We start from the raw sequence: 24,091 nt of genomic DNA, 5'->3' as shown, positions 1-24,091 counted from the left end.
GTATGTGTGTGTTTGTTTCTGACACCAGTGGCAAACCTGGGAGGGCCCATAGGAGAGGCTGTCAGACTCCTGCCAGTGTAAGATCCTATTTTCATTTGCTTATAAATGTGCCCAGCTGTAGCGATTGGAACTTCCCATCCCAAGTGTGAACTCCCTCCATCCCCTGCCATTGCTGGTGCCCTTGGTCTCTCCCGTGCTCGGCGTTGGCACGCAGAAGGTCAGTCTCTTGAGGGCTGCAGTACTTTGACCTGTTGTGGCTGCTGGCGTGCTGGGTGGGTGCTGGGTCATGCTTAGTGGCCTGTGATGTGCAGGGATGGTCTGGTAGTGCCTTTCTGGCCTTAATTTCGGACTGTGTCTGGCTGCCTCAGGCCAAGCTTTCTGAGAAAGGTTCAGGAACATAAGAGTTTAAAAGCCCCGACATCCATTGCGTTGAGAAGCTCCAGCATCTCCCATTTGAGCCCAGGGGTTGCCCTGGGGCCAGAAAGGAGCTTTTTGCTGTCCTGGTGAAAATCTGCCCCAACTGCTAAATTCTCTGTCAGTTCTAACTGTAGCGACCCCCACAGCAGGGCTGAGGAACGTAGGGATGGCCAGACTAGATCAGACCAGAGGTCCAGCTAGCCCAGTACCTGGTGACAGTGGCAGCATCAGGTGCTGCCGAGGAAGGTATAAGAATCCCACAGTAGCAGATGGGGATAAGTTTTCCCCCACGCAAGCTCTCAGGCTGATCTCTCATAGTTACAGCAATCTCTGAGCCTTGAAGCATGAGCTATAATATCCCTTCCACAATTGTTAGCGCTAATTATGACAACTCTGGAAATTCTGGATATCCATATAAATATCCATATCCATATAAACACCTCTTTGAATCTGGCTACGTTCTTGGCCTCAACAGCTGCCTGGGACAGGGAGTTCCACTGTCTAACGATGCATTGTGTTTTGAACTTCCCACGTAATTGCATGGCGTGTCCCCTTGTTCCTGTGTTAGGAGACAAGGCGAAGAGAAGTTCCCAATCTCCCTTGTCTAGAGCAGTTTTTATTTTATAGACCTTTACTGTCCCCTATTACTCATTTGCTCTGTACTGTAACAATCCCAGTTATTTCAGTCTCTCTTCATAGAGGAGTTTTTCCAGGCCCTCAATCAATCTCCTCTCCCTTCTCTGAGCCCCCAGTAGTTCTGCAAACCCTTTTTGAGATGGTGCTGCACACGGGATCCGGATGCTGCTGCACCATTGATTTATGTCAACCTATCAATCTGATCTAACCCTAACCCCTCTCCTTATGCGTCCGAACATCTTGGTAACGTGTCTGATCACAGCAGAGGCCTCCACTCCACTGAGCTGTCTACAGTGAGGCCAGGTCCCGTTCCTGAGTTGAGAGTTAACTCAGAACCCGTCAGTGTACGAGGAGTTACAATGTTCCCCTCCAATGTGCATTTCTCTGTCCCATCAAAGTTCATTTGCCAGTGAAATGTCATGTACCAAAATGGTCTCAAGTTGCAGTAGGGGAGGCTTGGGTTGGATATTAGGAAACACTATTTCACTAGGAGGGTGGTGAAGCACTGGAATGGGTTACCTAGGGAGGTGGTGGAATCTCCTTCCTTAGAGGTTTTTCAGGCCCGGCTTGACAAAGCCCTGGCTGGGATGATTTAGTTGGGGTTGGTCCTGCTTTGAGCAGGGGGTTGGACTAGATACCTCCTGAGGTCCCTGCCAACCCTGATATTCTATGATTCTATGATTCATTTGTCACTGCCCCTCCCGGCTGCCAGAGGCTCCTGTGGTGCCAGGCGCCAGCCCTGAGTGTAGGGGGACCCCTGTGCTGTGCGCTCAGTCCTCACCCTGCTGGTGCCCAGGCTGCAGGCGCCTAGAGGAGGGGGAGCAGCTGCCTGCTGCTGCAGTGCAGGGGCTGGGACACTGAGGGCGGGGTGAGGCTGGGGGAGCAGGAGTATAGGGGCATAGGCTGGCCAGAGGGACATGGAATCATAGAATGTGTGCTTTTTAAAAAACGTACGTTACTAATGCAATTTCCTGTGTTAAAAAGAGGATAAGGATGCGAAGCCAAGCACTGAAAAGTTGGGTTAATTCTGTTAGTCTCTCTGGAATCTCACCCCTTGGCTGGGGAAGACAGGGCTGTTAACTGGGGCTCAGGGAGGGCCCTGAGCTGCAGTGTTCTCTGGGTAGGACAAAGCCTTTTCCCGCCCCAGGCTGTTTGTGCCGTTTGGGGCTGCTCCTAAGGAGAAGCCCTGTTTCCTCCCAGGGTGGCAATGCAGTCCAGCCGTAGCCAGCCAGGAGCCCTGTAGCTGGCAGTTGTAGGCCCCATTCTGCTCGGTCTGAGGCAGCTTCTGTAGCATGGCTGGGAAATGTCTCAGTCACGCCTATACTCAACAGAAACCTCCTCGGCCAAGTTGTGTGCTCCTTCTGGGGGAGCCCAGCTCAGCCCTCCTCTGGGCTGGGACTGGCAGGACCCTCCTCCCAGGCTCAGACGTCCTGCACCCTGCCAGGGCCCCTTCAGCACTACTGAGCGCTGGACGTGGCACTGCGTGGGGCGGCCCCAGCCAGCCAGACGCATGCAGGACGGGCCACGCCGGGAAGCTTGGCAGTGGGGGTAATTTGGCATTTGATGTTCTCTGAGGCATTGCATAGCACTAGACCAGTGCCCAGCCTCGGCCAGTGGCCAGCACCTGGTGCTGCAGCAGCAGGTGGAAGAACCCCACAGGAGCTGATGGGGATTATCTGCCCCCCACATTAGGCCCTCCCCCTCTCTCATAGTCAGGTCGGCGGAAGCCCTGGTGCAGGCGCTGTCATAGCCTCCCGGAATCGCTGCTGTTAGCCATAGCGCTGGGTCTCCCCCTCGATGGCCAGGCCCTCCTGGAGCAGTGACCATGCTGGGGAAATGAGAGAGCCCCTGGGTGGGGGGGCTGGGCCTTCAGGGACAGAGATGCCGTGCTCTGCGAGGAGCCAGCGTCCTGTCGTGGAGCCATCTGCCAGAGGGACTGAGGCTGGCTCTCGCCCACGCTGAGGAGCAGGGAGGGCTTGCCAGGGGGGAGCGGCCCCTGAAACTGTGTTTTGCCAGCTCTGTGGGGTTACACATTCCAGCTCTGTGTTCTCCGAGGCAGCCTGGGTCAGCAGCAGCCTCGAGTGCACTAGTGCCTGCCTGCACGGGTGCTGCCTGTTGTCAGACAGGCCCAGGCATGAGGCTGCCGACAGGTCTGCCCAGCTGCCACCGTGGTTTTGCAGGGCAAAGCAGGGCGCTCAGTGTGCCCATGGCTTTGCCTGTAGCAAGTCACTTACTTCAGGGGAAATAATATTCCCATGTAGACGGCTGGAGTCCACTTCCCAGACCTGAGACAACCCTCCCCCTGGTGGGCAGTGGCAGACGTCCATGACTGCTGTCCTGGTGTCAGGGCCCCTGCCCCCTCTTGCCCCTCTCCCTGCCCGGCAGCGTGTGCACATGCTCTGCCACCCGCTGTCCCTGGCACGGCCCCTGCCCGGCATGCTGGCCCCATGTGCCGATGCGTCTCTCAGGTTAGCACCCTGGGAAAGTTGGGGAGGTCTGGGATAAATTGCCATCAGTTTATCTCATTTAGGAGGTAATCAGAGCTGGGGACGTGCAGAGCAATTGAATCTTAGTTGTTCTGAAGTATCATAAATCAAACGAGCTGTTGCTTTTTTACATGGTCGCATGTTAAAGAGAGCGGCGTGTCAGGCTGCTAGGGAGCATCAACAAACTATGGCAAGCGTGCAATCAGGCTGCTAGGGTGCATCACCAAACGAGCGAGTGCAGCAGGAGCATCGGGAAACCGGGGCGCTGTGGGAGTGCCACAGACCTGCCATGCTGGCCAGGGAGAGAGTGGGGAGAGCAGTGTCGGGCTGCGAGGGGCCAGCACTGAACTCCATGGGATGAAGCAGGCCAGGAACTGCCAGCTCAGAACCCTGCCCATCAGCCCCAGGCTGTCGCCCTAGGCTCCCCCAGCCGCTCCAGCCCTTTGGCTTGGCTCTCGGCAGCCAGGAGGAGCCCAGGCGAGCATGCGAGGGATGTGCTGGCAGCGGGCGCCTTTGCGACGCTCCCTAGCCCAGCATCCCCATGGCTGCCAGAGCTCCAGGGATAATGAACTTCTCATGTGCTTAAAGAGTGATGCAGGGTGCATGGCGAGAAGCTGACAGCCCCTTAATGTGCTTCTCAGCGGCGGCAAAACGACGCACTTTTGTCTTTGTTTTGTAGTTTGAAAACCCGGGGGAAATTGATGGCCAGTAAAGAGCTGTGCTGGGCGCCGGGCGTGATTAATGCAGACTGTCAGGGGCTGTCGGGAGCGCCCATCTCGCTGGCTGGAAACACTTCTCTGAGCTGCATTTACCAGCTTGCCGGGGATTACGGCTGGTAGCGCTCAGCTCCTTCCTGCCCCACGCAGACACCGTCACCCGCACGCTCCCCTTCCCTGGAACCCCTTCCTTCGGCCCTAACGCGGCCTTCCTGCGCTCCCTCCTCCGCTGGCAGGCGGCCGCCCCAGCCCCCTGCTGGCCACCCCCTCCGCCTGCCCCTTCGACCTCGTGTGCACGCCTCGCCCCTCCCGTGTGCGCCTTGGGGCAGCCCCCGTGCTCTGCAGGTGCCCCACCCCTGTGCGCCCCTTGGTACAACCCCCCTGCTCCATACGGGCCACAGCCCCCCACCCCTGTGCGCCCCTTGGTACAACCCCCCCTGCTCTGTATGTAATCCCACCCCACCCCTGTGTGCCCTTGGTACAACCTCCCCAGCTCTGTATGTACCCCACCCCCACCCTGCACCCTTGGTACACCCCTGTGCTGTATGTACCCCATTCCCACCCCTGTGCCCCCCTTGGTACAACCCCCCCGTTCTGTATGTACCCCACGCCTGTGCGCCCCTTGGTACAATCCCCCCACTCTATATGTACCCCACCCCTGTGCACCCCTTGGTACAACCCCCCCTGCTCTGTATGTAATCCCACCCCCCACCCCTGTGTGCCCTTGGTACAACCTCCCCTGCTCTGTATGTGCCACAGCCCCCACCCCTGTGCGCCCTTGGTACAACCCCTGCTCCATGCTGTATGTACAGCCCCCACCCCTGTGCGCCCCTTGGTACAACCCCTGCTCTGTATGTAATCCCACCCCACCCCTGTGTGCCCTTGGTACAACCCCCCCACTCTGTATGTACCCCACCCCCCACCCCTGTGTGCCCCTTGGTACAACCCCCCCTGCTCCATACGTGCCAAACCCCTGTCCCAGCACTGGGTGCCCCTCGGTCTGACCCCACCATCCCTGTGCACACCCCACGGCCCCCCATTGTGTGCCCCTCGGCCACCCCTCTGCGCACCCCCCCTCATCGGGTACCTCCCGAGAGGCAGGAGCTGACGGGGTCCTTGGGGGTCTGGCTGGTGGGCTGGGCTAGCTGGCAGGTGAGGGCGCTGTTGGTCCTGCTGGGCCCCAGGCGGGGGGACGCGCAGTGGGAGTCTCCACTCCATGCCTGCTGCTGTGGTTCTCCCAGAGGCTTGTCTCCTCGGAGGGGCCTGTTCCCGTTGTACTAATACAGGTTAGAATATTGGGTTTAATGAGCTGCAAAATGAGGAGGCAGCGAGCTGACATTTACGAATGGCGCCTGCATCCTTCTCTTCCCCACGCCTGCTAATTTGTTGATATCCCAAACACCTCATCACAATACAGTGACACACTGGCAGCTTGCAAACAGACACCCCGCGGCCGCCTGCCAGCCCCAGGCACGGGCCTGCCGTCTGCCCCTGCTGCTGGGCCTGGGGCGAGAAGGGGGCTGCAGCTCGGCCTCAGCTGGGCAAGAGTGATCCTGTATGAGCAGGGGCCGCTCCCCTGCTGCCAGCCATGACCCCGGCAGCACTTCCTCTCCTTCTCTCTGCACCATTAGGCCCTTGCCCCTTCCCCATGGCAAGGCAGAGTGAGGGACAGGGTGAATTCGGGGAGGGTCCTGAAGGAGGAGGGGAGGAGTGAGGCACTGGGGGTGTCGGCCCAGGGGCGAGGGCAGGGGCATCTCCGAAGTGGATTCTGCTCCAAGAGGCAGCACTTGATTCTGGGTGTGAAGCTCCAGTTCCTTATTCTGCTGGAGGCTCTGCTCCCTTGCTAGGTTTGTTGCTTTGGGTGATGCCACCCCATGCCCCAAGGCCCTGTGCCCAGCATGCTGTGGCGGATGCCACCCTGTGCCCCCAAGTCCCTATGCCCAGCATGCTGTGGCGGATGCCACCCTGTGCCCCCAAGTCCCTATGCCCAGCATGCTGTGGGTGATGCCACCCTGTGCCCCCAGAGTCCTATGCCCAGCATGCTGTGGGTGATGCCACCCTGTGCCCCCAAGGCCCTATGCCCAGCATGCTGTGGCGGATGCCACCCTGTGCCCCCAAGGCCCTATGCCCAGCATGCTGTGGGTGATGCCACCTGTGCCCCCAGGCCCTATGCCCAGCATGCTGTGGGTGATGCCAACCCATGCCCCCAAGACCCTATGCCCAGCATGCTGTGGGTGATGCCAACCCATGCCCCCAAGGCCCTATGCCCAGCATGCTTTGGGTGATGCCACCTGTGCCCCCAGGGCCCTATGCCCAGCATGCTATGGGGGATGGCACCCTTTGCCCCCAAGGCCCTATGCCCAGCATGCTTTGGGTGATGCCACCTGTGCCCCCAAGGCCCTATGCCCAGCATGCTGTGGGTGATGCCACCCCATGCCCCCAGGGCCCTATGCCCATTGTGCTGTGGGTGATGCCGCCCCAGGGGCCCTATGCCCAGCACGCTGTGGGGAGTGCCAGCATGCTCTGCGGGTTGCCACCCTGCATGCCAAGAGGTGGTTGTGTCCTGCATGCTGGGCAGTGCTGCCCCTGCAGTCCAGAAGAGAGGGTGCTCAGCACTCCCATGCGCCTGTGCGCACTGGCCCTAGCGCAGTGCCCTCTGCTCCGGGGGACGGGGCTCGGTGTTCTCACACCCACAGCTGCTGCAGCGTAGCTTGCCCTGGCTAGTGCCAGGGAGCCCCCAGCTTTACTCCGTGGGAGAGCTCTCCGGGGTTGTGCTCTCGCACCTCGGAGGGCAAGGCCCTGGGTTCTGGGGTCAGTGCAGTCAGACAGGCCCAGGCAGCTTCCCATTGGGAACCAGCCCAGTCCCGCTCCTTCTGTCACCCCCAGCCCAGAGCTGGCCCTTCCTTCCCGTGCCCCCTTGGAGGGCCGGGAGCCCCAAGACCTTAGTCAAGCACCAGCAGCTCCTGCTGCTGCCAGATGAGATCGATCCATCCTCCTGCTGCCTCCTCTCCCCGGCCTCAGGGTGCTCTGGGAGCTGGGCTGTCACACCAAGGGAAGGGAAGTCTGTGCTGCCTGACTGCCCCCCTCCCTGGCAGAAGGGGGCTGACTTCCCACTCCCTGGGGGCTGGGGATGGGTCCCTCTACCCCCGTACTGACTGCTTGGTGGTGTGGGTGCTTCCCTTCCCCAGCGCTGGCTCCATGGGGCTGCGGGGCTTAGCACAGGGAGCTGTGCTCGACTCGGTGGCATGCGTGTTAATTGCATGTGCCGTGCGCGCCCATCCCGTGCCCTTGCTAATTTCACTCTCAGCTGGAGGACTTGTTGCTGGGCGGCATTGGAGATGGGGTCAGGGGGTTAACGCACATTAACAACGGCAGGTCCCGCCACGCTCTGCTCGGCAGCTCTGCACAGCGCTCAGTCTTCAAAACCTCATCAAAACCTCATCAAGAAGCAGAGAATTGCCTTGTTCATTTCCACTGCCCACTAATTCTAATGGAGCTGGCGTAATACACTCCCACTAGTCCTGCTCTCAGGCTGGCCCAGCCTGTGTGAGGGGCTGTCCCTGGGATAGCCTCTGCCCAGCCAGCTGGGGAGTCCCCCTGCCCAACCCCCAGCCAGCTGGGAGAGCCCCCTCCCTGGGGCTCGCTGCCCCCCCCCAGCCAGCTGGGAGAGCCCCCTCCCCGGGGCTCGCTGCCCCCCCCCAGCCAGCTGGGAGAGCCCCCTCCCTGGGGCTCACTGCCCCACTCCTGATCCAGATGGGATATGGCGGTTCAGGATTGAGGGGCACCAGCAGAGCTGGGGTGGGAGCCCAGGGGGGCTGTGGGTCAGGCATGGGGGCACCGGCAGCGCAGTGCCCAGATGGGATTGCAGGATTGAGGGCACCAGCAGCGCCCAGGTGGGGAGAACAGGGGCTCTGGGTCAGGCATGGGGGCACCGGCAGCGCAGACCCCCGGGGGGGGATTGCAGGGGGCTCGGGGTCCGTCATGGGGGTACCAGCAGCACCCCGCCCAGGGTGGGGAGAACGGGGGGGCTGTGGGTCAGGCATGGGGGTACCAGCAGCACGGCGCCCAGGGTGGGGATTGCAGGGGGCTGGCAGCACGGCGCCCAGGGTGGGGAGAACAGGGGGGCTCTGGGTCAGGCATGGGGGCACCGGCAGCGCAGAGCCCAGGGTGGGGATTGCAGGGGGCTCTCGGTCAGGCATGGGGGTACCAGCAGCACGGCGCCCAGGGTGGGGATTGCAGGGGCTGGCACGGCGCCCAGGGTGGGGAGAACAGGAGGGCTCTGGGTCAGGCATGGGGGCACCGGCAGCGCAGAGCCCAGGGTGGGGATTGCAGGGGGCTCTCGGTCAGGCATGGGGGTATCAGCAGCACGGCGCCCAGGGTGGGGAGAACAGGGGGGCTGTGGGTCGGGAGCCAAGCCATCCCCATGGGGTCAGCACATGGGCATTCTCCTGGGAGGGGGCAGACTTGGAGCATGGGACCCTGGCAGTGAGCTGGCACCAAACAGGGCAGTTCAGTCCTCTTCCAGTAACTAGTCTCAGCTGAGCGGGGTGGGCATGTTCCCAGCACCAGGAGCCTGAGCACTGGCCTGGAGCCTAACACCGAAATTCTCTAACTCTTGGATTCGAGTCTCTCACAAAAGTGGCTGTGCCACTAGAGCAAAGCAGGCCCCTGCCAGTCCTGCCAGGCTGCTGGGATGGGTCAGGCAGGAACCCGGCTCTGGAGGGAAATGCCCATGGCCATGCTCCGAGGGGTAGCAATAGTGCGAGGCGGGAGAGGGTTCCTCACAAGGAGCCCCTAACAGGAAGCTCTGGGCTAGGGCAGGCAGCCAGCTCCTTGCCTATCCACCCTCTGACTGTGGGTGACCCCAGTGCGAAGGGCTTGGAGCAGAGAGACTCAGCTGTGTGCAGGACGGGGTAAGCTGTCTGGGTGTGACACCCCTGTGAGGGTGCAGCTACCCCAGTGCAAAGGGCTCGGCGGTGTGCGGGACGGGGGTGAGCTGTCCGCGTGTGAGGCCCTGTGTGGATGTAGCTACCCCAGTACGAAGGGCTCGGCGGTGTGAGGGACGGGGGTGAGCTGTCCAAGTGATAGGGCCCCTGTGTGGCTGTAGCTACCCCAGTACGAAGGGCTCGGCGGTCTGTGGGACCGGAGTAAGCTGTCTGGGTGTGAGGCCCCTGTGTGGATGTAGCTACCCCAGTACGAAGGGCTCGGCGGTGTGAGGGATGGGGTAAGCTGTCCAGGTGTGAGATCCCTGTGTGGCTGTAGCTACCCCAGAACGAAGGGCTCGGTGGTGTGCGGGACGGGGTAAGCTGTCCGGGTGTGAGGCCACTGTGTGGCTGTAGCTACCCCAGTACGAAGGGCTCGGCGGTGTGAGGAACATGGGTAAGCTGTCCAGGTGTGAGGCCCTGTGTGGATGTAGCTAGCTCAGTATGAAGGGCTCGGCGGTGTGAGGGACAGGGTAAGCTGTCCGGGTGTGAGGTCCCTGTGTGGCTGTAGCTACTCCAGTACGAAGGGCTTGGCGGTGTGAGGGACGGGGTAAGCTGTCCAGGTGTGAGGTCCCTGTGTGGCTGTAGCTACCCCAGAACGAAGGGCTCGGCGGTGTGAGGAACAGGTTAAGCTGTCCGGGTGTGAGGTCCCTGTGTGGCTGTAGCTACCCCAGAACGAAAGGCTTGGCGGTGTGAGGGACGGGGTAAGCTGTCCGGGTGTGCGGCCCCTATGTGGATGTAGCTACCCCAGTACAAAGGGATCGGCGGTGTGAGGGACGGGGTAAGCTGTCTGGGTGTGAGGTCTCTGTGTGGCTGTAGCTACTCCAGTACGAAGGGCTTGGCGGTGTGAGGGACGGGGTAAGCTGTCCAGGTGTGAGGCCCCTGTGTGGCTGTAGCTACCCCAGAACGAAAGGCTTGGCGGTGTGAGGGACGGGGTAAGCTGTCTGGGTGTGAGGCCCCTGTGTGGCTGTAACTACCCCAGTACGAAGGGTTCGGCGGTTTGAGGGATGGGGTAAGCTGTCCGGGTGTGAGGTCCCTGTGTGGCTGTAGCTACCCCAGAACGAAGGGCTCGGCGGTGTGAGGGACGGGGTAAGCTGTCAGGGTGTGAGGCCCCTATGTGGATGTAGCTACCCCAGTACAAAGGGATCGGCGGTGTGAGGGATGGGGTAAGCTGTCTGGGTGTGAGGTCTCTGTGTGGCTGTAGCTACTCCAGTACGAAGGGCTTGGCGGTGTGAGGGACGGGGTAAGCTCTCCAGGTGTGAGGTCCCTGTGTGGCTGTAGCTACCCCAGAATGAACGGCTTGGCGGTGTGAGGGACGGGGTAAGCTGTCTGGGTGTGAGGCCCCTGTGTGGCTGTAACTACCCCAGTACGAAGGGTTCGGCGGTTTGAGGGATGGGGTAAGCTGTCCGGGTGTGAGGTCCCTGTGTGGCTGTAGCTACTCCAGAACGAAGGGCTCGGCGGTGTGCAGGACGGGGTAAGCTGTCCGGGTGTGAGGCCCCTGTGTGGCTGTAGCTACCCCAGAACGAAGGGCTCGGCGGTGTGAGGGACGGGGTAAGCTGTCCGGGTGTGAGGCCCCTGTGTGGCTGTAGCTACCCCAGAATGAAGGGCTCGGCGGTGTGAGGGACGGGGTAAGCTGTCCGGGTGTGAGGTCTCTGTGTGGCGTTAGCTACTCCAGTACGAAGGGCTTGGCGGTGTGAGGGACGGGGTAAGCTGTCCAGGTGTGAGGCCCCTGTGTGGCTGTAGCTACCCCAGAACGAAAGGCTTGGCGGTGTGAGGGACGGGGTAAGCTGTCCGGGTGTGAGGTCCCTGTGTGGCTGTAGCTACCCCAGAACAAAGGGTTCGGCGGTGTGATGGATGGGGTAAGCTGTCCAAGTGTGAGGTCCCTGTGTGGCTGTAGCTACTCCAGTACAAAGGGCTCAGCAGTGTGAGGGACGGGGGTAAGCTGTCCAGGTGGGAGGCCCTGTGTGGATGTAGCTAGCCCAGTACGAAGGGCTCAGCGGTGTGCGGGACGGGGGTGAGCTGTCCAGGTGTTAGGGCCGCTGTGTGGCTGTAGCTACCCCAGTACGAAGGGCTCGGCGGTCTGTGGGACCGGAGTAAGCTGTCTGGGTGTGAGGCCCCTGTGTGGATGTAGCTACCCCAGTACGAAGGGCTCGGCGGTGTGAGGGATGGGGTAAGCTGTCCAGGTGTGAGATCCCTGTGTGGCTGTAGCTACCCCAGAACGAAGGGTTCGGTGGTGTGCGGGACGGGGTAAGCTGTCCGGGTGTGAGGCCACTGTGTGGCTGTAGCTACCCCAGTACGAAGGGCTCGGCGGTGTGAGGAACATGGGTAAGCTGTCCAGGTGTGAGGCCCTGTGTGGATGTAGCTAGCTCAGTATGAAGGGCTCAGCGGTGTGAGGGACAGGGTAAGCTGTCCGGGTGTGAGGTCCCTGTGTGGCTGTAGCTACTCCAGTACGAAGGGCTTGGCGGTGTGAGGGACGGGGTAAGCTGTCCAGGTGTGAGGTCCCTGTGTGGCTGTAGCTACCCCAGAACGAAGGGCTCGGCGGTGTGAGGAACAGGGTAAGCTGTCCGGGTGTGAGGCCCCTGTGTGGCTGTAGCTACCCCAGAACGAAGGGCTCGGCGGTGTGAGGGACGGGGTAAGCTGTCCGGGTGTGAGGTCTCTGTGTGGCGTTAGCTACTCCAGTACGAAGGGCTTGGCGGTGTGAGGGACGGGGTAAGCTGTCCAGGTGTGAGGTCCCTGTGTGGCTGTAGCTACCCCAGAACGAAAGGCTTGGCGGTGTGAGGGACGGGGTAAGCTGTCCGGGTGTGAGGTCCCTGTGTGGCTGTAGCTACTCCAGTACAAAGGGCTCGGCAGTGTGAGGGACGGGGGTAAGCTGTCCGGGTGTGCGGCCCCTCTATCCCAGTTTCACTGCGGCCACACTTGGCCTTGGCCTGGTCTAACTCTACCAGTAAAGAGTCACATCCTAACTGACAGGAAATCTATATGGAGCCGGCCCCAGGCTGGCACGCTTGTCAGGCCTCATCTCCGCTGCGGCTTTTGCAATGGTGCAGCTTACCAGATGGACAAGCCCCTGCACCCTCCTGGCCCGAACCTCCCAGTGGGCCCCAGGGCAGGAGCAGCTGGGATGGTGGCCCGTCAGTACCCAGAAGCAGCCTCTCAGCCCTCGCCAGGACCAGCCCAGTCCCGTTGTCCTGCCCCTGGAGCGGCGTCGAGCCCTGGGTGCCATTTACCCTCTTGCTGCACTGTGGTGGCTCAGCAGTGCTGGTTGGTCCAAGAGGCATCACAGCGGCTGGCAGGGTTTCTGACCGGAATGGGAGCCCCGTGGATGGAGAGAGCCGTGCTCCCCAGCCTCCGTCACGGCTGCCTTCTCCCCCGGGCTGTGGCTGAGGGCTGCTTGGCAGACCCTCGCAGGCTGGAGCTGGTTGCTGCTCTGCGGTTCTCTGCCTTGGATGCTGTGGTGGGGACCTGCCGTTGCTGTGGCGCCGTGGCTGGACCCCTTCTCTCCCAGGCTGCGAGGAGGGGTTGTGAGCATTACCCAGGGCCTAGCTAGCAGTCACCCAGCAATGCGGCAGTTGAGTGGGAGTGGTGGCCGGCCCCCCTCTTTCTCTGGGGGGTGTTCTGCACAGCTGAAGTGTCCTGTTTGCCCCTGGGGAGAGCCTGCTCTGGCCTGCAGCTCACAGGGCCGGGGGCGGAGGACAGAGAGCAGAGCGAAGGCCGGGGCCCCCATCACTTCCAGGCCCGGGGCTAGCAGAGCCCTGGCTTGCTCCAGGACCGGCCTCTCAACCTCCCTGCTGGCTCCGGAGCTGCGCAGTTGGCTCCCTGCTTTTAATAGAGAACTGGGAAGGCACATTATGGAGATGAGGGTGTTATTTGCATAACGCTAATTAGGTAATTACAAATCATTTTGCTATGAGCTGAAGCGTGTGCTGTGACATAACGTTTATTAGTCATTCCATTCGGGCCCTGCGTAGTTCAGTCGTTCGCTGCACTAACTGCTCAAGTTGGGCAATAAACGGTAAATCTGGCGTCTGGGTGCAGAGATGGGACACGTACCCCGTGTGAACTCTGGGTGCGAGCATCCCACGCCCAGGCACCCCTGCGGGGAAACCCCCACCCCAGCACCAGGGAGTCCTTCAGCAGGGCCCCCCTCCCCCACCCCTGCACACACGCACCAGGGAGACCTTCAGCAGGGCCCCCCCACCCACCCACCAGGGAAACCCTGAGCAGAGCCCCCTCCCCCCCCCACCAGGGAGACCTTCATCAGGGCCCCACCCACCCACCAGGGAGACCCTGAGCAGAGCCCCCACCCACGAGACCTTCATAAGGGCCCCACCCACCAGGGAGACTGAGCAGAGCCCCCTCCTCCCCCTACCAGGGAGACTCTAAGCAGAGCCCCCTCCCCCCCACATCCACCCACCCACCAAGGAATCCCTGAGTACATAAGAACGGCCACACTGGGTCAAACCGAAGGTCCATCCAGCCCAGTGTCCTGTCTGCCGACAGTGGCCAGCGCCAGGTGCCCCAGAGGGAATGAACAGAGCAGGGAATCACCAAGTGATCCATCCCCGTGTTGCCCATTCCCAGCTTCTGGCAGACTAGCCCCCCTTGCCCATGGCACACCCTAAGGAGTCCCTCTCGCAGAGGGGTTACTGCTCTCCCCCCCCGGCAGCCCCTTTGGGTCAGCACTGGGCACCCCCTGGCTAAGTCGCCATGACGGGCAGATCTGGATGCCGATCTCCTAAGAGAACATGGGCCGGCACAGTGACCCTATCACCACTACCCCTGTGCCAGCATAGTGACCCCATCACCATCCCCTGTGCCTGGGCAGTGATCCCATCACCCCCCCTGTGCCGGCGCAGTGACCCCATCAACCCCCCCCCGGCTGGTGCAGTGACCCCATCACCCCACCATGCCAGCATAGTGACCCCATCACCACCCCCTGTGCCTGCACAGTGACCCCATCACCACCCCCATGCTGACGCAGTGACCCCATCACCACCCCTTGTGCCAGTGCAGTGACCCCATCACCACCCCCGTGCCGGCGCAGTGACCCCATCACCTCCCCCCAGGCCAGCACAGTGACCTCATCACCTCCCCCCAGGCCGGCACAGTGACCCCATCAACGCCCCGTGCCAGTGCAGTGACACCATCACCACCCCAATGCCGGCACAGTGACCCCATCAACGCCCCCCCACCCCGTGCCAGTGCAGTGACCCCATTACCCCCCTAGGCCGGCGAAGTGACCCCATCACCACCACCCCTCAGGCCGGCGCAGTGACCCCATCACCACCCCCATGCTGACGCAGTGACCCCATCACCACCCCTTGTGCCAGTGCAGTGACCCCATCACCACCCCCGTGCCGTCGCAGTGACCCCATCACCTCCCCCCCGGCCAGCACAGTGACCTCATCACCACCCCCCAGGCCAGCATAGTGACCCCATCACCATCCCCTGTGCCTGGGCCGGGACCCCATCACCCCTGTGCCGGCGCAGTGACCCCATCAACCCCGGCTGGTGCAGTGACCCCATCACCCCACCATGCCTGCACAGTGACCCCATCACCACCCCATGCTGACGCAGTGACCCCATCACCACCCCTTGTGCCAGTGCAGTGACCCCATCACCACCGTGCCGGCGCAGTGACCCCATCACCTCCCCAGGCCAGCATAGTGACCTCATCACCTCCCCAGGCCAGCACAGTGACCCCATCAATGCCCCCGTGCCAGTGCAGTGACACCATCACCACCCCAATGCCGGCACAGTGACCCCATCAACGCCCCCGCCCGTGCCAGTGCAGTGACCCCATTACCCCCTAGGCCGGCGGTGACCCCATCACCACCACCCCTCTGGCCGGCTCAGTGACCCCATCACCCCCCCAGGCCGGCGAAGTGACCCCATCACCACCACCCCTCGAGCCGGTGCAGTGACCCCATCACCACCACCCCGTGCTGGTGCAGTGACACCATCACACCCCCCCGTCCCGGGCCGGCACAGTGACCCCATCACCCCTCCCAGGCCGGCGCAGTGACCCCATCAACGCCCCCCCCCCGTGCCAGTGCAGTGACACCATCACCACCCCAGTGCCGGCACAGTGACCCCATTACCCCCCTAGGCCGGCGAAGTGACCCCAGCCCCACCACCTCGAGCCGGTGCAGTGACCCCATCACCACCACCCCCATGCCGGTGCAGTGACACCATCACACACACCCCGGGCCAGCGCAGTGACACCATCACCCTCCCAGGCTGGCTCAGTGACCCCATCAACGCCCCGTGCCAGTGCAGTGACACCATCACCGCCCCAGTGCCGGCACAGTGACCCCATTACCCCCCTAGGCCGGGCGAGTGACTCCATCACCACCACCCCTCGAGCCGGTGCAGTGACCCCATCACCACCCCATGCCGGTGCAGTGACACCATCACACCCCACCCCCGGGCCAGCGCAGTGACACCATCACCCCTCCCAGGCTGGCTCAGTGACCCCATCACCCCCCCCCTCCGGCCCAGCGCAGTGACCCCTCCCTTCTGTTCCAGAACAAGACGAGTCGTTCGAGTTCATCATTGTGTCGCTGACGGGCCAGACCTGGCTTTTTGAGGCCTCGACGTCCGAGGAACGGGAGCTGTGGGTCCAGGCCATCGAGAGCCAGATCCTGGCCAGCCTCCAGGGCTGCGAGAGCAGCAAGAACAAGGTGAGGGACCCCTCCCTGCCCAGGCTGGCAGGTGTCCCACTGTGCCCCACCCTGCCCTGCGTGGGCTGACACCTGCCCCACCACAGGCCCTCCTGGTCTGGGCCCCCCGTCAGCGCCTGCTCCACTCGCCCCTACGCAGGCCAGGCCCACACCACCCCGGCTGGTGCTGGCCCCCATGCACCCCAGCCTCACCCTACCTGGGTTGGCTCCTGCCCCACAGCCCCTGCACCCCCACCCCGGTAAGTGTGTGCCCCACTGGGTCCTGCCTAGGCCACTTCTTGTGTACCCTCCACACCACCAGGCTGGTGCCTGCCCCCCTGCGCCCTCAACCCTGCCTGGGCTGGCATCACTCCCCCATCTCTCTCCTGCCCCCCGTGCCCTGCCTTGGCCAGGGACAGCTCCCCAGCCCCCAGTGCTGTCTGCCCCTCTGGTGCCCATCAGAGCGCGGCCCTGGCGGCTGCCCGGTGGACAACGATGAGAGGAGACAGGCCCGGGGGGCCAGCCAGCCCCTAACGACTCGGGGGGTTGCCCTTCCTGTTCCAGGCTCGGCTGGGCAGCCAGAGCGACGCACTGGCCCTGCAGACGGTCCGCACTGCACGTGGGAACAGCTTCTGCGTGGACTGCGACGCGCCCAGTGAGTGACGCTGCCTGAGGATGGGGCCCTCCCGCCCTGCCCAGGGAAGGGGGGGTTGTACCCCACAGGGCCCTCCCACCCTGCACCCCACAGGCCCTCCCGCCCTGCCCAGGGAAGGGGGGTTTGTACCCCACAGGGCCCTCCCACCCTGCGCCCCACATGCCCTCCCGCCCTGCCCAGGGAATGGGGGTTTGCGCCCCACAGGACCCTCCCACCCTGCACCCCACAGGCCCTCCCGCCCTGCCCAGGGAAGGGGGGGTTGTACCCCACCGGGCCCTCCCTCCCTGCACCCCACTGGCCCTCCCGCCCTGCCCCGGGAAGGGGGGTTTGTACCCCACAGGGCCCTCCCACCCTGCACCCCACAGGCCCTCCCGCCCTGCCCAGGGAAGGGGGGTTTGTACCCCACCGGGCCCTCCCACCCTGCGCCCCACAGGCCCTCCCGCCCTGCCCAGGGAAGGGGGGTTTGCGCCCCACAGGGCCCTCCCACCCTGCGCCCCACAGGCCCTCCCGCCCTGCCCAGGGAAGGGGGGTTTGCGCCCCACAGGGCTCTCCTGCCCTGTGCCCCACAGGCCCTCCCGCCCTGCCCAGGGAAGTGGGGTTTGTGCCCCACAGGGCCCACCCACCCAGCGCCCCACAGGCCCTCCCCCCCAGCCCAGGGAATGGGGGTTTGCGCCCCACAGGGCCCTCCCCCCCTGTGCCCCACAGGCCCTCCCGCCCTGCCCAGGGAAGTGGGGTTTGTGCCCCACAGGACCCTCCCGCCCTGTGCCCCACAGGCCCTCCCGCCCTGCCCTAGGGGCCTCACTTCCCCATGAGATCTTACTGCCCAAGAGAGGCAAAAAATGTGGGTCCCTGGATCCCTGTGGGGCTGGTGACTCTGCAGGTTTGGGGAGGGACATGTGGGTCCTGGCAGGCCTGGTGCCCCTAGGGGTGGAGAACGGGCTTGTGGGTCCTGGCAGGGCTGGTGCCCCTGGGGGTAGAGGACGGGCTTGTGGGTCCCGGCAGGGCTGGTGCCCCTGGGGGCGGACGGGCTTGTGGGTCCCAGCAGGGCTGGTGCCCCTGGAGGTAGAGGACGGGCTTGTGGGTCCCGGCAGGGCTGGTGCCCCTAGGGATGGAGAACGGGCTTGTGGGTCCCAGCAGGGCTGGTGCCCCTGGGGGTGGAGAACAGGCTTGTGGGTCCCAGCAGGGCTGGTGCCCCTGGGGGCGGACGGGCTTGTGGGTCCCGGCAGGGCTGGTGCCCCTGGAGGTAGAGGACGGGCTTGTGGGTCCCGGCAGGGCTGGTGCCCCTGGGGGTAGAGGACGGGCTTGTGGGTCCCGGCAGGGCTGGTGCCCCTGGGGGTAGAGGACGGGCTTGTGGGTCCCGGCAGGGCTGGTGCCCCTGGGGGTAGAGGACGGGCTTGTGGGTCCCGGCAGGGCTGGTGCCCCTAGGGGTGGAGAACGGGCTTGTGGGTCCCAGCAGGGCTGGTGCCCCTGGGGGTGGAGAACAGGCTTGTGGGTCCCGGCAGGGCTGGTGCCCCTGGGGGCGGACGGGCTTGTGGGTCCCTGGGGCCTTTGCTAACACCCCGTGCACTCACCTTCCACTCTCCAGACCCTGACTGGGCGAGTCTGAACCTGGGCTCCCTCATGTGCATCGAGTGCTCTGGGATCCACCGTAACCTGGGCACCCACCTGTCCCGGGTGCGCTCCCTGGACCTGGACGACTGGCCTGGCGAGCTCATCATGGTCATGACGGCCATCGGCAACGCGCTGGCCAACGCTGTCTGGGAAGGGGCGGTGGAGGGCTACCAGAAGCCGGGCCCCGAGAGCAGCAGGTGAGGGGCTGCGGTGGGGAGCTCGTGGGCAGATGGGGGCAGCGGGAGGCAGCTCCGGGGGTCTGCAGCTCGGAAGCCCTGTCGGCCCCAGGGGGTGGATGTCTCCCTTGGGGGCAGCTGAGTCCTGCTGGCGGGTGCTGTGGCTGCCCTAGTGCCGGCTGGCTGCGGAGTGGAAGGGGTTAACGGCGACAGCTTGCCTGCGCCTGCCTGTGGGTCTCAGGGGTGCGTCCCTTTCAGGCCTTGTCTGTCCCTATCGGAGCGTCTCTCCTGTCACTCATCCCGCCACCCAGACAAGAGCCCATTCTGCGCCTTATCAGCGGCTCGGCGCGGGTCAGAGGGCAGCGGCAGTGAGCATGCTCCACGCCGGGTATTGATCGCTGCCTGCCAGATGCAGATGGATAGAATGGGAGCAGATAGCGGGGCGCACGGCGCACATCGATCTGCCGGGCCCGGCTGCCCCAGGCGGGCCCGGCCAGCGGCTCAGCCTTTGTCTGCACCAGGCGCGACGGCAGCCGCGATAACGCTGCCCCCTGTGGCACCAGGCAGCTCCACGCAGCAGCTAACCTTTCCCTGCCGCGGGCCGGGCCCAGTGCGAGGGAGACGCTCCGGGGAACTGCGCCAGCAGGAGGGGCAGGAGAGCAGCAGGGTGCCTGTGCACAGACAGGGCAGGAGTGCCGAGTGGGGGGGTGCGTGGGGCACGAGAGCTGGGGGCACGTGGGGCACGAGAGCTGGGGCAAGGGTGCCCAGGGCATGAGTGCCAAGGTGGGGGTGCACATGGGGCACAAGAGCCAGGCAGGTGCACGTGGGGCACGAGAGCTGGGGGCACGTGGGGCGTGAGAGCTGGGGGCCCGTGGGGCACGAGAGCTGGGGGCACGTGGGGCACGAGAGCTGGGGGCATGTGGGGCGTGAGAGCTGGGAGCACGTGGGGCACGAGAGCTGGGGCAAGGGTGCCCGGGGCATGAGTGCCAAGGTGGGGGTGCACATGGGGCACAAGAGCCAGGCAGGTGCACGTGGGGCACGAGTTCTGGGGAGTGTATGTGAGGGGCACAAGAGCTGGGGTTGCACGTGGTGCACAAGCATGGGGGAGTGAAGGCCATGAGGGACAGAGGTCTGCCCTTGGGGCACAAGCGCTGCTGCACAGTGTAAGGGGCACACGTGCGGGGTGGTGTGTGGCACAAGCCGCCCCTGCCATGTGGTGCCCCGTGACACTGGTGCCCCGGTGAGGGGTCCCTCACTGCAGGGAGGAGAAGGAGCGCTGGATCCGGGCCAAGTATGAGCAGAAGCTGTTCCTGGCTGCGCTGCCGCACTCGGACGTGCCCCTGGGGCAGCAGCTGCTGCGGGCCGTGGTGGAGGACGACGTGCGCCTGGTGGTGACGCTGCTGGCCCATGGCACCAAGGAGGAGGTGAACGAGACGTACGGGGACGGGGACGGGCGAACGGCACTGCACCTCTCCAGCGCCATGGCCAACGTCGTCTTCACACAGCTACTCATCTGGGTGAGGAGAAACCCCTCGCTGAGCCCGGTTCCCGGCTCCGGTCCCCGGCTCCGGTCCCCTCGCTGAGCCCGGTTCCCGGCTCCGGTCCCCCCAGCCCCTCGCTGAGCCCGGTTCCCTGCTCCGGTTCCCGGCTCCAGTCCCCTCGCTGAGCCCGGTTCCCTGCTCCGGTTCCCGGCTCCAGTCCCCTCGCTGAGCCCGGTTCCCGGCTCCGGTCCCCCCCTGCCCCTCGCTGAGCCCGGTTCCTGGCTCCGGTCCCCCCCCCCACTCACTGAGCCCGGTTCCCGGCTCCGGTGCCCCCCAGCCCCTCGCTGAGCCCGGTTCCCTGCTCCGGTTCCCGGCTCCAGTCCCCTCGCTGAGCCCGGTTCCCTGCTCCGGTCCCCCCAGCCCCTCGCTGAGCCCGGTTCCCTGCTACGGTTCCCGGCTCCAGTCCCCTCGCTGAGCCCGGTTCCCGGCTCCGGTTCCCGGCTCCAGTCCCCTCGCTGAGCCTGGTTCCCTGCTCTGGTCCCCCCCAGCCCCTCGCTGAGCCCGGTTCCCTGCTCTGGTCCCCCCCAGCCCCTCGCTGAGCTCGGTTCCCGGCTCCGGTCCCCCCCCCTCACTGAGCCCGGTTCCGGCTCTGGTCCCCAGCCCCTCGCTGAGCCCGGTTCCCGGCTCTGGTCCCCCCCTGCCCCTCGCTGAGCCCGGTTCCCTGCTCCGGTTCCCGGCTCCAGTCCCCTCGCTGAGCCCAGTTCCAGGCTCCGGTCCCCTGCCCCTCGCTGAGCCCGGTTCCCTGCTCCGGTTCCCTGCTCCGGTTCCCTCGCTGAGCCCGGTTCCCGGCTCCGGTCCCTCCCAGCCCCTCGCTGAGCCCGGTTCCTGGCTCCGGTCCCCCCCCCTCGCTGAGCCTGGTTCCCGGCTCTGGTCCCCCCCTGCCCCTCGCTGAGCCCGGTTCCCGGCTCCGGTTCCCGGCTCCAGTCCCCTTGCTGAGCCTGGTTCCCTGCTCTGGTCCCCCCCAGCCCCTCGCTGAGCCCGGTTCCCTGCTCCGGTCCCCCCAGCCCCTCGCTGAGCCCGGTTCCCTGCTCCGGTTCCCGGCTCCAGTCCCCTCGCTGAGCCCGGTTCCCGGCTCCGGTTCCCGGCTCCAGTCCCCTTGCTGAGCCTGGTTCCCTGCTCTGGTCCCCCCCAGCCCCTCGCTGAGCCCGGTTCCCTGCTCTGGTCCCCCCCAGCCCCTCGCTGAGCCCACAGCACCCCCTTTCTCCCCCTCCCATTGTTGATCTCCTGCACCAGGCCCTTTCTAAGTCCCACAACTCCCACCATTTCCTGAAACCCACCTGGGGCTCCCCTTCCTGGCCTGCCCGACTCGCATTGCGTGGCTGTCCTGCCGGCAGCCGCCCGGTGCTGGCTGGCACTGACCGGCTGCCCTGGTGTGTTCTGTCCCTGTGCAGTATGGGGTGGACGTGAAGAGCAGGGACGCCCGTGGCCTGACGCCCCTGGTGTACGCCCGGCAAGCTGGCAGCCAGGAGTGTATCGACATCCTCCTGCAGCACGGATGCCCGAGCGACAGCTCCGTCAGCACGCTGACCCCCAGCCTGCCCCGCCGCAACGCCAACAACTCCTGCTCGGCGTCCCCGGCTGAGCTGGGCTCCAGCCCCAGCGTCCTCTAGCCACCCTGCCGGGCCGGCCTCCCACTCGGAGCCGCGAGACAGTGGGGGGCTCCCGGCCCCGCCAGACACTGCTGCTGGTGCAGGGACCTGCTCTCCCTGCCTTGCTGGGGGGTCTCACAGGAGCAGGGGGGCTGGCATGGTGCACCCTGTGGCCGACACCCCAGCTGAACTGCTCCACGCGCAGAGGTGCCCTCGCAGGAGAAGGGGCTCCCCTGCCTTGCACCCCCACCCCATATGGGGAGGCAGTTCCTATGCACTCCCCGCCCCCCACCTGGTACAGACAGTCCCTGTGTACTCCCGGTACAGAGAGACAGTCCTTGTGTGCCCCCGGTACAGAGACCCAGTCCTTGTGTGCCCCCACCCAGTACAGAGCGACAGTCCTTGTGTGCCCCCCCCCCGGTACAGAGAGACAGTCCTTGTGTGCCCCCACCCGGTACAGAGAGACAGTTCCTGGCTCCCCCTACCTGGTACAGGGACAGTTCCTGTCTGCCCCGGTACAGAGAGACAGTCCTTGTGTGCCCCCTCCCCGGTACAGAGAGACAGTCCTTGTGTGCCCCCAGTACAGAGAGACAGTTCCTGGCTCCCCCTACCTGGTACAGGGACAGTTCCTGTCTGCCCCGGTACAGAGACACAGTCCTTGTGTGCCCCCACCCAGTACAGAGAGACTGTTCCTGTCTGCCCCCACTGCCCCCTCAGCTGGTACAGAGACAGTCCCTGTGTGCCTCCTCCACCCTGGTACAGGGACAGTTCCTGTCTGCCCCATCCCATACATGGAGGCAGTTTCTGTGCACCCCCACTCAGTACAGAGACAGTTCCTATGTGCCCCCCACCCTGTACAGAGAGACAGTCCCTGTGTGCCCCTTCCCCCACCCCGTCGGTACATGGAGGCAGTTCCTGTGCACCCTCCCCTGCCCCCCCACGGGTGCCAGGCTCGGGGGGCTGCGTGCATGTTGGCTGGCATCACTGTTGGACGGAGCCCAGCTCCGTGCTGTGGCCTCGCTGCTTCCTCTGCCTACAACTGCAAAGGGAATCGCCCTCCTGGGCATCCGCGGCCCCTCGCTTGCAAGCAGGAGAGGAGAGGGACTGACCCGCTGTGGGACCCTCCTGGCTGTGTCTGTTCCCCTGGAGACTCCCTGGCCTTCCCCATGGCTCGTGCCCAACTCCTGCTGCCCTGCCAGGGGGCTGGTCTCCGGCTGAGCCTGGGGAGGGGAGACGGGTCCTCTGACGGCCTGGCCCGAGCCTGCACCACGTGCTGAGCCCCCAGGCTTGGGACACCGCTTCTGGGGCGGCTCTGCTGCGCATGTATAAAATGTACATTGGAAATATTTATATGGACGCGCTGTAAATACTGTTTCTTTGCCCTGTGTGTGTGACCTGCAGACCAGGAGATAACGGCCAATAAAGCTCCCTCCTCCTGCCAGCCCAGCCTCTCTGTGCCCTCTCCCACAGGACATTCAGCCCGGCCTGCAGCCCAGGGAGCCCCTGCCCCCACTGGCCTGATGGGCTCGGGCCTGGCCAACAGTGGCACCGGGCCCCCAGGTGCTGAGGCCTCGGCTTGTCCATCGCGCTGGGCATGGAAGGGTGCAGCCGGGAGGCCTGGCACAGGGGTGCGCCAGGTGTGGATGTGGTGAGCAGGCGCTATGGGGCCTTTTGCGAATGCCACGAGCTCCCCCACTGCACAGGCAGGGCTGTGGGCTGTCACTGCACATCCCTGATTGCACAGCCCAGGAACAGGCAAACACCTGGGCACGAGGAGCTGTGGCTGGGCCAGCGGCTGCACCATCTCCGAGGGAGCTAGCGAGCCCAGGGGATTCAGACACCCAGAACTGGGAACAGACGAGCAGAGTGAAGGGAATGGTCGTTACGGGCCAGAGGTTGCCCAAGCACCCACTAGACTCTGGAAGGGCCAGTCAGGGACCCTGGGTAACAGGGTGGGAGCTAAACCCAGCCCTGTGATTGGGGGAGCGAGGCACAGCCGGGCAGGAGGGGAATAGGAGCAAATGGGGGAGCTGCTAGCCAGCCGTAAGCCCCTCTGAGGGCTCTAGGTGGCAGGCGGAGGGCCACGGGGTCACTTCGGGAGGTGGGGGCCTCACAGCTGGGCCTTAGTTTGCCCAGGGAGGGTAGGAAACACTGGCCCCAGAGCGACGTTGGGCTGAGGCGGGAGGAACTGCTCCATCGCCCTGCTATGCTGCTAGCACGAATGTAACCTGTCGGCTACTGCAGCTGGGCAGCCAGTGCTGGCGATTAGAGCACGGACCCTCTCTCTGCCCGGCTAACTGGCTGAACCAGTCATGGCCCAGCCCTTGCAGAGCTCCCTGGCACGGCAGTGCCCAGCTGACACCTCTCCAATCTAGGGTCCCACGGCATGTCCTCTGGCTGCCCTTGCTTGTACACCCGTCACCACACTGGTGCCAGGTGAGCAGCTCCCGGAGCAAGAGGGGACGTGAGACCCGTGGGTTTGGCCTTCAGACGTGCCCCTAAGCCGTGACCCAAACTAAACTCCAGCTGAGGCTCCACGAGGCCGGGCTGCGCCTCCGTTTCTGCCTCCAAGACCGGGAACCAGTGAGGGCAGCGTGGGTGCAGGCCCCCCGCCCCGGGC

At 64.4% G+C, this 24,091-nt stretch overlaps 1 protein-coding gene across 2 annotated transcripts in view; it reads left to right on the top strand.

Annotated features, from left to right (window-relative positions):
* Positions 1-21,785, top strand: part of AGAP3 (ArfGAP with GTPase domain, ankyrin repeat and PH domain 3) — a 213,067-nt gene extending 191,282 nt beyond the window's left edge. The window contains exons 14-19 of one of the 2 annotated variants that reach the window (XM_039523629.1): positions 116-217; positions 15,766-15,920; positions 16,464-16,554; positions 18,140-18,362; positions 19,603-19,858; positions 21,274-21,785. In XM_039523629.1, the coding sequence (XP_039379563.1) occupies positions 116-217; positions 15,766-15,920; positions 16,464-16,554; positions 18,140-18,362; positions 19,603-19,858; positions 21,274-21,492 (1,046 nt within the window). In that variant the 3' untranslated portion in view covers positions 21,493-21,785. The remainder of the gene's footprint in view (positions 1-115; positions 218-15,765; positions 15,921-16,463; positions 16,555-18,139; positions 18,363-19,602; positions 19,859-21,273) is intronic. The other variant, XM_039523630.1, reaches the window with a different exon arrangement.
* The last annotated feature ends 2,306 nt before the right edge of the window (positions 21,786-24,091 follow it).

This window comes from Mauremys reevesii, linkage group 2 (genome assembly GCF_016161935.1).
Source record: "Mauremys reevesii isolate NIE-2019 linkage group 2, ASM1616193v1, whole genome shotgun sequence".
NCBI classification, from domain to species: domain Eukaryota; kingdom Metazoa; phylum Chordata; order Testudines; family Geoemydidae; genus Mauremys; species Mauremys reevesii.
This window is presented reverse-complemented; position numbering and strand designations above follow the sequence as displayed.